Below are 14,680 nucleotides of genomic sequence, written 5' to 3'. Positions count from 1 at the left end.
TGAAACTCTATAGACAGAAAAGAATGTCTTGGCGTGTATGAGTGTGTATGTGTGTGTTTGTGTGAGTGTGTGTGTATATGTGTTGGTACTGGGCCTTGTGCTTTTGCCTGGATTTTACATTCAAGGTTGGTGATCTACTGTGTGAGCCACATACCCACTTCTGGCTTTCAGCTAATAACTGGAAAGTTTATACACCCAGGCTGGCTCTGAACTGAAATTCTCATATCTCAGCCTCCTAAGTAGCTAGAATTACAGGTGGCTTAACCCTGACTTTGCATTGTTTTAAATATTCTTACTGTGTTTCATGGTGAGGATGGTTGTTGATGGTATAGATAGTTGCTGCTTCATTTGTTGTAGTAAATCCAAGGGTGAATGCCCACATGACCCTACACAAATGCGATGAAAAAGGGCAGAAAAAAAGAGGAAAATAACTCTCTCTGGCCACTAAAGTGATATCTGGGCAGAGGGTGGTGACTGTCTTCTCCCTTCATACTCCCAACAGGAACTCACTGACATACATAAGCAGGATGACATATTGGGCACAGGATAAAGAGCAACTATTCCGACCCTGTCCATGAGAGGCAAAGCCTAGAACAGCAACTTAAGAAAGCTTTAGAAATGGCATGGCTCTCCCCTGTGTACAGGCTTAAGACTGTGCTCACATCTGGAGGCAGAGGTTATACCATCTGTCCTCTTTCACAACCTTTTCATTACTCCCTCTGTCTCAGGCCTCTAGAGGTGAATCTCACTGAAGACACAAATGCGTTTTCTGATACAAAAAGGGAACAGGATGTTTAATTTTACCATGGGGAAATAATGTCAAACAATGGATGATGCTCAACATCATCTAAGGAAAACAATAGTCTTTGGGTTCAAGAAATTAGCCACACCTATTTTCCTTCCAATGTGAATATCATTATCAACTGGAGCTAGAGACTAAGGGATCATAGCTGGGTGAAAAAGGCCATATATTGTGCAGTGTGACACACTTGCTTAAAGAGTTTCAGTCCAGCTGAAAGACCTTCAACGCTAATTTCCCTGGAAACTGCATGACTGTTATCCAGATAGTTTTCACCTACACTTATGCTGAAGATTCTGGACTGTTGCTCTGCAGTTCCTGTGGGAGTACAATTGTTTTATACACTTAAAAAACAACACTGTTACAACTTGAGGCTGAAGTTAATTGAAAAACAAAGCTGATTTCTTAGAAATAAGACTTAAGCCAGGCTCTGGTGGATCACACCTAAAATCTTAGCTAATAAGGAAGCTGAGGTCTGAGGATCTACCAGTCTAGGCAGTAAAGTTTGAGACCCTTATCACTAACCACCAGCAAACTGGAAGTGGAGCTGTTGTGCAAAGTTGTAAAATGCTAGTGCCCTTTCCCAGAGTTCAAGCCCTATGACTGACTAAAAAAGAGAGAAAGGGAAAGAGGAAAGAGGAAAAAGGGGAGGGAGGAAAAAAGGAAGGAAAGAAGGGAGGAAGGGGTCTTGTGTTGTCACAATTCTGAAAATTATGAAATCTGACTACGTGCTATAAAATATTTATAATGCTATTCCTATTTCAGAGGTGTATCTTGGAAATGCACTATTTGTTGGATTTGGTTGTGACTGTAAATGCCCAGTAAATACAAACAAACCCTCTTTAGTAAGTTCCTACCCAAAACACTGCTAAAGTGGACACAGATGGGCCACAAGCCCTAACCTACAAGAAAAATGCAGTAGTTTGGAATTCTTTCAAGCTAGTAAAATAATTTTTGCTTCTATGTGAATGTTTGTACTGCTAGATGCTATCCTAAACCAGCTTGAATGGATGTTGTTGGAGAAAAAAACCTTAGATAGATATTAAGAAAGTCTACTAGCATGCAGATAAAGCTAAAATGGTTGATGTAGAGGAGCTCTAACTACAAAGAAAATGCTTTTCAAAGTTTGGTTTTAATAGTAAAACAGCAAAAGAATCATTGAAGAGCCCAGGAGGATTATATGTGCAGGAAGTATAGCTGACATAATGATGATAAAATACATTTCAGATACAATATGAACTTAGTCTATGTTGCTGATTCACTTAAACTTGTAGGCTGGGACCTATGATTTGGAGGGAAAAATGAAAGCGAATAGGTTTTTACATCATCCTCACTTCAGTGTTATGGACTGAACAGTTGTACTTTGCTCTTTAAGGGAATCCATATGGGTTTTTTGTTGATGTTAGTTTCTTTTTTCTTTTTTCACTGTAAAAGGAATTGCTAGAGCAGAACAGTGTATGTTTAGGTAGCAGAAAATACTAAGTTTCTGGCAATAAAATTGTCTTTTCTCATCAATATTGGTTGATTTTGGTACTTGAGGATGTCAGGTTAAGCCAATTTTCATTGTATGATATTTTAAAAAATAAAGCTTTTTTGGCTGCTCTTTGAAGAGCTCAAATTGTAAGACAATGGCCTTTGTGTCCTAAAAGAATAATATACACTCAAACTGTAAGGTTTGCCTTTGATGTCACAAAGACTTTTTCTTGGGTGTTTGGAGAAACCACCAAAATTTCTGTTTTATAATTGATGCCAATTCTGAACAATTTGTTTTCTCATCTTTATGTGGATTGTATCTTATTTCCTATATTGTGCTCTTAATTAAAAAGAAATATCTGTCTTTTGGCAGCAATTTCACTATCTCTATGAAAACCAGAGGTACAATGTATCTCTATCTCATCACTTAACTGTGCCACAGTGAATTTGTCTATTTACTGTTTATTACTTGTTTCATGTAGCTACGTGTGTGTGCGCATGTGTGCGCATGTGTGTCTGGCCTGAAGGGTCTCTGGTGTTTTTTGCTTTGTTTTGATTTTTATATCATACCTGACAACTTCCTTGCCTTTCCTGAGGTACCATTCAAGGGATAGGCACAAGAAGACTTTCAACACAGAGTCAGAACAGTGCTCCCCTCATACTGTATTTTATACCAAAATCAACATACTTTCCAATAGCAGAAAAACAATAGAGAAATTAAAACCTCTGAATTCATCCCATGGAAAACTACCAAAGCAGCCAGGGACCATACCAGCAACCATTCTAGCCATGTACTGACTACTTCTTGCATATTCATATGTGAGAAGAAAATAACATTTTAGCTTATGGAAGCTAATATTGTGGATTACTGCTATAGCAATGAGTCTTAAATCTAGCTCTAAATAAAACTACTTGAATCTCTTTATATGATGCTAGGGTAAAACATGAAGCAGTTAAAATTATTTGTAGAAGAAAATGTGACATTTTAACAGAAGTAGGTGTGCAGAAATGGGCAAAAATGTTAATATTGAAGTATCTCCCCCCAGGAAGCAGTTGATCACTGATAAAATGATTTTCAATAAAAAAGAAACAGGGAGAATACAGTCATAAAATTCAATGCATAGTCTAAAAAATTAAGAAAATTGTGGGCAGGGGTAGGATTGGGAAGGATGGAGAGAATGATGAAAGGGGTGACATTGATCCCGATTGTATAACTAAAGACAAAAATAAAGTTAAACCGAACAACAAATTAGATAAATAAAAATAACGTTTTGTTAATCACTTCCTCCTGGACATTCTGAGATTTCCTTTGGAAGAGGAAGTGTCTACTTCACAGAAGAAGATTTACAGGGAATAACAGGAATTACGGGATTTTGTTTAGGCTTCCAGAGACCATAGCCAATAACATTAACCAAATGAACCAACCAAATCTGGTCCAATCCTGATCTTATGTTGCCCGAATGAGGCAATGGAGCAGGCAGCGGAGGATGGTGTATGGACCTTCCTAAGTAGGACACTTCCATTGATTTGATATTTACCGGAGTGACTCCCAGAAAAAGTGTTCCACATTAGCTTTCATAGCACCACCACTCTTGGGAAGGAAGATTGCTATCCACAACCCTTATCGTAGAACTAACACTCAGGGAAATCTAACCAATTCTATAACCTCAAAGATACCTTTGCTGAATTGTATGTTCTCTTCAATATCCCCAAGAGGACATTTGTTTCACGGGGATCTGAATTATCCACACTCTTATTTAAAGTTTGTATTCATTCAATAAAAATGATGAACCTGTTACTCATTCAGTACTGGAAATCCTTCATCTTCAACAGGTTTTCAAGAGTCTGGCCATTCCTTGAAGTTACTTCACATGCCACCTAAAACAATCAGCCTTTAACCTAGGTGACTAAGAAGAAAAGTCTTGCAACTATCAATCACAATTCCCTAGGCAGGCAGCATGAGCTGTTTTCTATTCAGATAAGTACTTTGAAGAGGGTGAAAAAAGGTAAAAGGTGACCTACCTTTTGAGTGAGCAGAGCTTGAACAACTTGGTTGGCTACCTTTAAAGAAAAGAAAGAAAGTTGCCATTTATAATGATCAGACTTTATGTACCTGAAATGTAATTTACATATAAGCTTCTCACAGCTTACTATGTCTAATGAGCTCCTCATCCTCTCTTCCCTCTACTCGTGAAGATCTCATTCTTTCATAATAATCATCTCCTTCTAGGTAATTTTTGCTGTTTTCAAGGGTGACCTTGTTGCTAATTAAGATGGTTCAGCTGGAGAACTCATTCATATCTTGACTTTCACATTTCCATATTTGCAAAAATAACATTATTTCATATGTAAAGTACTCCAGGAAGGCTAAAAAATGAAGCAGTGTAAAATGTAACCCTAATTACCTGTACTATAATTTCTATACTTAGCTGGTTGACAATGTCCTTTTCCTCTCCTTCCTATTCCTTTGCTGTGTATTTCACTGCTTAATTTTCCTTACAGCAGAGTAAATGGCAAATTATAACAACTCCTTGTTACCTACAGGAACTGCTCCTCTCCTGCATGTCCCCACCCAGGCCTTCTCCCTAGGGCTGCTGTCTGGAAGTCTGGAGGTTGTTTGCTCCAACATCCCCTTTCCCTTCTTCTTCAGTAACAAACTGTAATTGATTTTGTTGGAGTACATCCAACTATATTTCCTGGCCTTCCTTTCAATCATATGCCCCACCTGACAACATTCTAGCCAATCACATAGCAGAAACAGGCTATTTTCTGGAGCTTACAGGATATCGGTAAGCAAAGGGTTTGGCTTCTCCCTTCCTCTCTAGACCATAAAAGTGATGACTGGAGCTACTTTGCAATTGGAGTTGCTCATTAAGTATATGTAGATAGAAAAATAAGATCCTAGCCTTGATGAAGTTATGGGAATATACTCTCCATGAGAGGAACAAATACTCAGTATTATTTTGAGTTTCTTCCATTATGCAACAAAAATAATTACTTACTAATGTAATTTAACAGAAAAAATTTCCTCAGTAATCTTGGGAAAGTCAGAACCCTCATGAGACCAAGTAAGAAAACTGTAGTTATTTTCAAACAATCTGCATATTCCATTCCTAGGAGAAGGTATGTGATGCCATTCAAGCTAAAAATTATACAGTCAATAGAGGTCTGGAATTTTTTTCCACATGACTTTTTATCATTTCTATATATGTGTATTCAGATTTCTTCTTCATTTACAGACTTAAAACACCTGACAAGCTGATGGCTCATGTCGGTAATCCTAGCTACTCAGGTGGCTGAGATCTGAAGACTGAGGTTCACAGCCAGCCCAGGCAGAAAAGTATGTGAGATCCTATCTCCAGTTAACCATTAAAAAGACAGAAGTGGAGGTGTGCCTTAAGTGGTAACCTTAGACAAAATGCGAAGTGATATAATTTGCAAAGAAATAGAAGGCCCTGGAAAAAATTATGTTGAGTGAAATAAGTTAGGCCCCTAGAGATAAAGAATGTGTGGATTTTAGATAAAATATACAAATATACAAGTAAACACATATGACGTTGTATGAAAATATATGTATATATACATATATACATATATACATGAACATATTAACCAAACTATAGTTGGTGTAACTCCTTAGACAAATATAACACACAGGGTATTCATATCACATTTGAGTGTGTGGGAATCAAAGGGAGGGGGTTGATAAAAGAAGAGAAAGTGGAGGAAAATGAAATCATAACATCCAATGCATATCCTATGAAACTAGAAAATTGGGAAAATTGAAGAAAAGGTGTTGAAAGGCATGGGAGAGAATGATGAATGATATAATATTGATCAAAATGCATTGTACTCATAAACTGACATGTTGAATGGTAATCTCTTTGTACCACTACTTACAAATAATTAAAAAAATAACAAATAGAAACCAGAAGTCAAGTGAGAGACTTAGGCCTTGAGTTCTCGGTAACAAAATAAAACCAAAACAAATCCATTTGACAAATAATCATTCATTCAACTTCACTATAACCTTGAAGCTATGCATCCACATGAATATGGTTGATAAAATTCAGGGGAGCAACTGCTTTCCAAAACTAAGTTGTATTAGGTAGTTAGGGGTATTCTTTAGCCAGTACATGAACTGAAAACATTTGCCAGCACTAAAGACCCATCTCAATATTGAAATAGCCTAGATATAAGTTACATATAAGTTATGCATTTATCTCTTCATTCATTCAGTATAAAATTTCTACATATCTGCTTGTGTAACTAATATTTAGGATATAGTGATGTATGTGAATTGCTCTCTGACAGTAGATTCACCATTATAGTCACAGTGATATTCAAATCATCACCATGTAAATAAGTCTCACCAAAGGTATGGGGGCACATACCCATCTTCCTTTTCTCTGTGATAAACTTATTTTTGGTGATGTTAAATGATGTCATTTCCCCCGAAGAGGAGCGTGAAACAGATTATAGTGAGAACATTTGCATGGAATTTAATTGTTTCTTGACTCCACATTGACAAAATAGCATATCATTAATGACATTTGGCAACCAATAGGTCTCTAAGAAAATTAAAACACAGGCTGTCATCAACTTTTTGTTGGAAGATATTCACACCACAAGCAGTAATGGCTATAATCACATAGACACTATTTATTAGTTAAACTGCATGTACAAGGGGTTATGTTTTTCCCTCAGAAGACTTTCAAAATTCACCTTTTTGATATTAAATTAAAAAGAAATACATTTCATTCAAGCCGACTCTGGTTTTAGAGAAAAAATTTTAAAGTTTTAAATAAAAGCTTTTTAATTGTTATCGTAAAAGTGACATACAGAGTGATTCCAGTTACATAAGTCAGGCAATGAGCACATTTCTGTTTGGACAATGTTACTCTTTCCTTTCCTCTCCCTCTGTTTCGAAAAAAAGTTTTTATGAATTTTATATAAATGTATTTCTTTATTATCAAAGTGATGTACAGAGGGGTTACAGTTTCACATGTAAGGCAGTGCTTACATTTCTTATCCCACTTGCATGCTCAAGTACAGTTTTTCAAGTCTATGCAAATGTATTAACTGAAATATGGTAGGTTCAAGGGAGAATTTAAACAGTGTAATTCCTTAGAAAGGCAAAATCAAAGTTCAAAAAAATAAATACCAGGAAGGGGTTACGTTATAAACGTGGGACCAAGGGGAGGGGAGTAGATGAAAGAAGAGAAGAAGTAGAGGAGAGTGGAGTAAAAACAACAACAAAAAAAACCACAAGAAGAAAATTAGGAAAAAGGTGAGTAAGAGAGGGATGGGTGAGAATGTTGCAAAAGGTGACATTGCTCAAGATGCACTGTATTCACAAACTGCTTTACTGAATGACAATTCCTCTGTATAACTACTTACAGATAACTAAACAGCTAACATACTTCATCTTAAAATAAACCTAAATGAAAATGAAAAAAAAAGGAACAAACCAAATAATTACCTTATACTTCACCTTCCTTAACTAGAGCCTTATTTTCCCTTTAGCTCTTTATAGCTCATCACAGGGTGATAAATGTTTTTTTTGGTCACACAAATTGACCAACACTCTTACTGTGAAAGTCCTTTAGTTTTTAAACATTCCTTCCAATTTATAAATCGCTGAAAATTCAAAGTCAAACAATTCATCTCCTGTTTTATTGCTGGCAAATAAAACAAAATAGTAGTATTGAACTATCCATGTGGGCTGAATCAGAAACAATGTACCAAAGTTAATTCATACTATAAATAATTTACTTATTTTTCAGATCTCCAACTTTGGATTTGATTTACATGCTCATAAAACTATCAAATATCAATATTTTCTTTTCTTGTGCCAAAACTAGACCTTCACTTAAACCATTCCATGTACCAGTGGTCCCATAAAAGAGCTCTAGTCATGATTTAATGGGAGACATAGAGTAATATCCTAACTGTAACAGCCCACAGGAGGAAATATGTTATATCTTTGCAATCCAAGTAGTTGCCCTGTAGGCTTAGAGACTCTATAGTGGACATAGTTCCTTCTGGCATGTACTTTGGACAATTGTTTTGCTCTACCTGAAAATTGAACAAAGATACAATAATACATTATGTCTGTAGCTACTGACATGGAGGTCTATTACACAGAGGACAAACAAGTTCTTTGCAGAAGAGCAGGCAGGTTGTTCAAATGCTTACCTCCCCCTCCTTCACCCGCCAAGACACTTCCCTAGATCTTGTTGCTGTCGTTATCCAGCTAAACTTCCCAGATATATCAACACAACTTTTGTTTGGAGCTTTATGCCTGCAGTGTCTACTAGGCTCACAATCATGTGAATGGGCTGCAGTCCACAATGCTTCAGCATTGTGCCTTAAAGCATTAGGGTTTGCAAATAATCACAAACCAAAAGACTCAAGCTAATGAGAATAAATAACTTTCAGCGGCACCTTCCAGCTCCCTTGCCAAAGGGAAAAATAGCAGATGGTCTGGGCCACAGGGACTTGGGACACGTGGAGCAGGGCTGACAGCCTTATGCACCACACTTGTGTTCCAGTCTCCCTCAATATCTCTGAGGGCACCTCCCCACTCTGCTTCTAGGAGATGTAGAGGGGCTACAGGTGAGACAGAGATCAATGGTGCCTGAGTACCCCTTCCTTACTTGTCAGGGAGAACTCCCTCAGCTGATTTCTACATGCAAGAGACTTAGCTCTTTCTCCTGCTTGCCAGGCTTCCAGGGTCCCCTGGAAGGTGCATAGAGGGGAGAGAAGGAGGAGCTACTGAGGACTCTCTTATTTGATTTTCAAAAGGCCCAGAAGCTGAATGAGAAGTCACCTTAGATGATCCAATTCCCACCACATTAAGAACACAGCCCAGGGCTCCTGAGGAGGGTGGAGATTGGAAAGCTATATGTGACTCCTTAGCTATGAGTGAAGAACTCAAGATGAGTGAGGGACTCAAAAAGCATCCTGCTTCTTCCCTGCTGTCTTCTTTTCACCACCCCGATGTGCTATTTCATCATGCAAAGCAACTTTCATGTCAGAAAGTACCTAAAAAATCATGATAAGAACTCAGTGCACTGACAAATGTGTTGTGTAAGAATTTCTGATGCTCTGGGGCTTTAGGCTACTGTATTGAGCCAGCTAAGGGAAAGTGGGAAGAATATGGGACTAGGGTCAAAAGAATGATGTCGCTCAAACACTGCCTGTGTTCCTTGACATATATGTCAATGGGGGAGCAACCTGTCTTCCCTCATGCTCCCCTAAAGTTGTGAAAAGTCCAAGTGATAGGTACAGCAGAGAAGATACCCAGGACAGGACCTCATGTAAACTGGTGACTTCACCAGTGTTAATTGTGGATCAATGTAATGGATGAGTATCAGAGAACAGACTGCCTTTTAGGTAGGTGTCTGAAAAATAGTAAGAGCTTTTATTAAGGAAGTGTGTGTGTGTGTGTGTGTGTGTGTGTGTGTGTGTGTGTGTGTGTGTGTGTGTGAAAGAAAGAAATCAGAAGAAGGAGCAGCATGCCCCACTTAATACAGTCTGAGGATGGTTGGGGCAGCATTTGAACCCAAGTTTTTCTCATCCCAATCAATCTTTTAAGTGTGTCTATTACTTTTCCAGCTGATTTAACCTTTGAATTATCTTCAGGGTTGGTAGAAAATAAATGACTATTCACTTCTGAGGAGACAACTGAAGAAATTACTCTAAATATGTATGTGGATTTCAGGGGAAACTCATTTGAAAATTAATTTCCTGCTGCTACTCTCCATTCATTCATTTCATCATTTCTCCAATATCCATCAAGCACATAGTATACACAAGAGTCATGCTGGGTCCTAGAGAAATAATGGCAAATGTAATGTAGGTGTGGCCTTAATGCAGTCAGAGTCTGGGGCAAAGAAGGAAGAGAGTATTCACTTGTTTCATGACCCATTTATGGGGAAGGCACTGGAGCATGTGAAAGCCACAGCAGGCCATTTTCTGATTACAGTGATGGAGACATTGACTGGCAAGGGTTATATAGAGCTCAGAGGTGGGCAATGCATCGAGACATCTGAGTAATGATTCTACAATGCAGTCTAGCATGCAGGGTATGATCAGAGAGAAATGAGGACTATTACCTACTTCTGTCTTTATTTGGCGCAAACCTAAAAGGCATTCTGTCATATATTTTTCTATTTCTAAACCACATTGAGGGTCTTGTTTTCTCTGCCCTTGTATGCTGGAATGTAGTCATCTAGGGTGTCCTCAGTGATGGTACAGACTTAGTGGGCTTTGATGGTGAAGAAGCTGTGTCTTCTTCAGTTTCATGCAAGTAGCTCTACCACATACCAGGAACCATGACATTTCCTCTACACACATCCTGACTTAAGAATGTCTACCAGTGTCTACCAGTGTGAACTTTGTGTAGTTACTCTACATCTTTCTGATGCATGGACAACTGGAAACACACTTTCAGGAACATTGGGAGTAGGTTTATTTTTGGTTTGTTGCTTTCTATTCAGAAAGTACCACAAACCTCCACAGGGGGCTGTTCTTTTCCATTGCTATAATCAAGCTCATCTCTCCTGCATGATCCTTTAAAAGCTTTCTGCAAATGTTCTCTGAAGGCCAGCATTCAGAGCTTCATTGCAGTAATTCTTAATCTTGGCTGAGCAAGCTAAGCATCATCACCTCTTGGGCTGTTTAAAAAAAATTAAAAGGCCCAGGCTCTGCAAGAGACCAGACCCCATCAGAATCTCTGAGCTGATAATACATATGTATACAGGGGTAAGGGAAGGTGCAGGCAGCAGCAGTTTAAAGCTCCTCTGGCAAATCCAGTGTATGCATAAAGGAAATCTCACACTTGTTCTAGGTCCTTCCTCTGATGATGCACTCTCCAAGCCTGCCCCCTGTCTGTGAGGTGTCCTTGCTCTTTTACCCTCCATTGATTGTTCTGGAAGTCCTCAGTACAGTGTGACTGTTCTGCAAGTTTCTCATACTTCTTTACCATGTGCTAATTAGAAGCCCTCAGTTCCTCTGGGCTAAGTGTAACATAAACTCCAGGGCTTGCCTGAAGCTGACATCCAGGAAGGCTTGCAGGACAACATCTCAATGCAACACAGTGGTTGTTCTGCTTATTTTATACACATCATGATGCTTCTTTACATGGGGATACTTGGTCCAAAAGGAATCATGATCAAAGCAGTAGTGCAAATAAACAACAATTTGATGCATATTAGTAAACTGCCGGCCAGACAGTGAAACCAAGAAATTCTGTTCAAAGATGAGAACTTCAAAACTCAGAAGGAAAAATGAGACTAGCCCTTCATTTTGCTTTTGCACTGAAAGGAAAGGAAATCAGGATACAGGTTCAGGAAACATGATGGGAAAGCACATATGTGCACTTCTGTGGAAAGAATATGTGTGTACATGTATGTGACTGTGCACATGCTAACCAAGCCAAGATGCATGTATGTGAGTGTCTATATTTATCTACACAGAGAGGTTGCTAATGCCTGAACAAATGCTCTCATTCAGCAGCAAACACAGAAGGAATTTCAGACTCCCAAGTGTTTTCCCTAAATCCTCAATATGTTCTTCATTTCCCAGAAAATAACTATGAGAGCAAAAGGGATAGAGGAACATTTGAAATTCATGTGTTAATCACCTGAGTATGTTTTATGAAACCGGCTAGCAAGGAAATAACTTACATGAGACCTTACCTTGTTAGTTTGCCTAATTAGTGTAAAAAGCCTTGAAAAGAATTTCCAGTTGGCATTAAACTACCCCTTTGAGAGCATTCTCTTACAATGCAAAGAAATGGATTGTCTACCTCATGCAATTAGTTTCAAAACAACTGGCATGTGTAATCAGGGGCCAGTACTCATGAATACAAAACATTAGTGTCTCACAGAGGTGGCTCTTATTGGCAAATCACCTTGCTGGCAATGGTTAATGTTTTACAATTAGAATCACAGGGACTTTTTCCCTCTAAAAGTTCTACCTTCAGTGGAAACTGTAGGAAGTGATGTTGTGGGTGAAAGCTTAGGTTTTTCCCAACATGTTCTGATAAAAGTTGGACAATGCAATCCTGGGGGAATATAAGAAAACAGACTGTTGTCTTCAATAAGAAATGCTGTGAACTTTTTCATGGATGGGAAGAGATTATCTTTGAGAGAACTGTGACAAGTGAGGAGTTTCTGGAGTGGGAGCCACATGCATTTGATTTCTGAATACAAATAGTTTCACTGGAAATTTCAGTGCAAGAGGTTTTTTGTTCCTTTATATATCCTTAGATCTATTTGGTATTTCTTGCTTTAGACTTTGATTGGACCAACAGCCTGGAGATCAGGGGTGAGGGCTGATGAACTGTCTCTCAGACCCTGAATCTTTATACTTTCTTTTAGGTCAACTAACATTTTATGATTCTTTACCTTTGAACATTGTAGAGATTATTTTGATCTTTTTAAGTCTTGACATGGAAGAGCACTGTAAAGACTATTTTGCTGCAGTAACCTATGTATATGGCTATATGGATATGAAATTATATATATATGAAATGATTCAAACATTGAATATTAAACATCATTTCTTTCCTAGGGATATCTCGAGACAATGACATGAATGTACCAGCTGGTGTGTATTATGGGGATAGGGATCCAAAAGTAGCAGATATACCAAGTGGAGACCCCATTGACACACAGCTTGCCGGGCTCACCCTGAGTTGATAGGTACCAGGCATGGCCTGATGATCTGCAATCCTCAAAAGCTGGTGAGGCAACCTCAAGGACCACCAGAACATAAGAACTAGGTTTGCAGTTTGAAGGAAAAAAAGAAAATAGTGGTGAAATGGGGTCATAGTTGGGATTTAAGCCCATGTTCAGTGCAGTTCAACCCATCAACTTCTGAGAAAGAATGTAGGTGAAGAGGGGAAGTAAAGGGTAAAATTTATCAAGAGGAGATTCTTGGAGAAAGGTTACCCGAATTGTTATAGAGGAGAAAAAGACTGAAGCCATACTGGCAATTCCCACAGGTAAAGTAACAGAATAAGATTAAGTGCAGTTTTTCTAAAATTTGTTCAGCTACACTGTAACAAATCTGAAACTGATTCTTCCCAAGAATGCTTACTATGTTTTAGAGTGTTGGGCAGATGCCTAAGGAAGTTACACCATTTAAATAATGGCTCCAATCACAGACAAGTCCCCAGAGAACTTCTCAATGAGGTGAATGGGCAGTCTAGGCAGGAAGACACAACTTGGAGGTTTGGTTTCACCCCTGACCATGTAAGGGGCGTGGGGGGGGGGGCAAAGGGATTCCCTTGAGGGCTCTGCACACCCTGCAATCTTCCCCTGGCCTCCCAGAGATCCTCAAATGCCCAGCATCCTTGCCCTCATCTCCTCATTATCATCAATAATATTTTTTGAGTTTACTCATGTGTGTGGCCCTGTCTTCTTCTATTTGGCTCAAATTTTCTTCTTCACTTCCCTTCCTCTTTATGACTTGTGCTCAATCTTTGAATTTTTGGCCCGTCTGGCTGCCAACTGAGAACATCACCCCACCCACTTTATCAAGGATTCGCTTTTTCAGAAATGACATCTTATTTCAGATGCACTGTGCCAATGTTGTTTTTCTCATTCATAGGCAAGAAGCACACTTACTGCAAAGGAAGAATTGATCCAACAGTGAAGAAGCATATCCCAACTGTGCTCCAAGAATATGAAACAATTACCAAAAAAATTTACAGATTCTTCTATAAGCATCCAGGAAGAATGGCTGGAGAAGGGCAGATGGTTACATACACACATGTGCATGTTCACATACATGTGCACACATGTGTACACACATGTACACATACACACTGCTCTTTTGCAGTGGGACATGTGTTCACAACTTCCCCTTGGAAGAGAAAATGCTAACATGTTATGGAGGCATCTAATGTGCATGTGCTACCATCAGAGTGAGAGATGCTAAACAGTACAACTGCTTATTATGGGCTTCTCATTCACCTTACCTCATCAAGACATCTTTCATACTGCTCTCTTTGATTTTCATTTTCCAAAGCCAATGCTGAATTCTCCGCCTGCAGTAAGATGCAGAAATAACACAAATAAATCAATGTAATGTTGTGTTGTGTGACAACTCATTCAATAAAGTTACTAAATATATCTCCTCAGGATCCCAAACAATCTTTCAGCAGTACCTTTGACAAGTTTTCTGTGAATACTATTATAACTATCTCAAGTTGACTTCTGTATTATCAACTTGCTCATGATAATACATTACAATTTTAAGAACTGCAAAATTTGATATTCTGGACAGGTAAAAAAATCAAATCACGGCTTGATGTGAGAGTGTTCCATAGAAAGATTAAAATATTTATCTCACTGTATGAAAATGTAAATGCAAGAAATGCTTTAGTTCTCTTCA

The 14,680-nt window shown here is 38.5% G+C and overlaps 1 protein-coding gene across 4 annotated transcripts in view; it reads right to left on the bottom strand.

Annotated features, from left to right (window-relative positions):
* The window catches only part of Nckap5 (NCK associated protein 5), a 786,161-nt gene that overhangs the window by 129,711 nt on the left and 641,770 nt on the right, over positions 1-14,680 (bottom strand). For all 4 annotated transcript variants that reach the window (XM_048345601.1, XM_048345602.1, XM_048345603.1 and 1 more), the window contains 2 exons: positions 14,265-14,333; positions 4,295-4,333 (listed from right to left, as the gene is read on the bottom strand). In XM_048345601.1, the coding sequence (XP_048201558.1) occupies positions 4,295-4,333; positions 14,265-14,333 (108 nt within the window). The remainder of the gene's footprint in view (positions 1-4,294; positions 4,334-14,264; positions 14,334-14,680) is intronic.

This window comes from Perognathus longimembris, chromosome 4, assembly GCF_023159225.1.
Source record: "Perognathus longimembris pacificus isolate PPM17 chromosome 4, ASM2315922v1, whole genome shotgun sequence".
NCBI lineage: Eukaryota > Metazoa > Chordata > Mammalia > Rodentia > Heteromyidae > Perognathus > Perognathus longimembris.
Note: the sequence above shows the minus strand (reverse complement) of the source record. Positions and strands in the feature narration are given on the sequence as shown.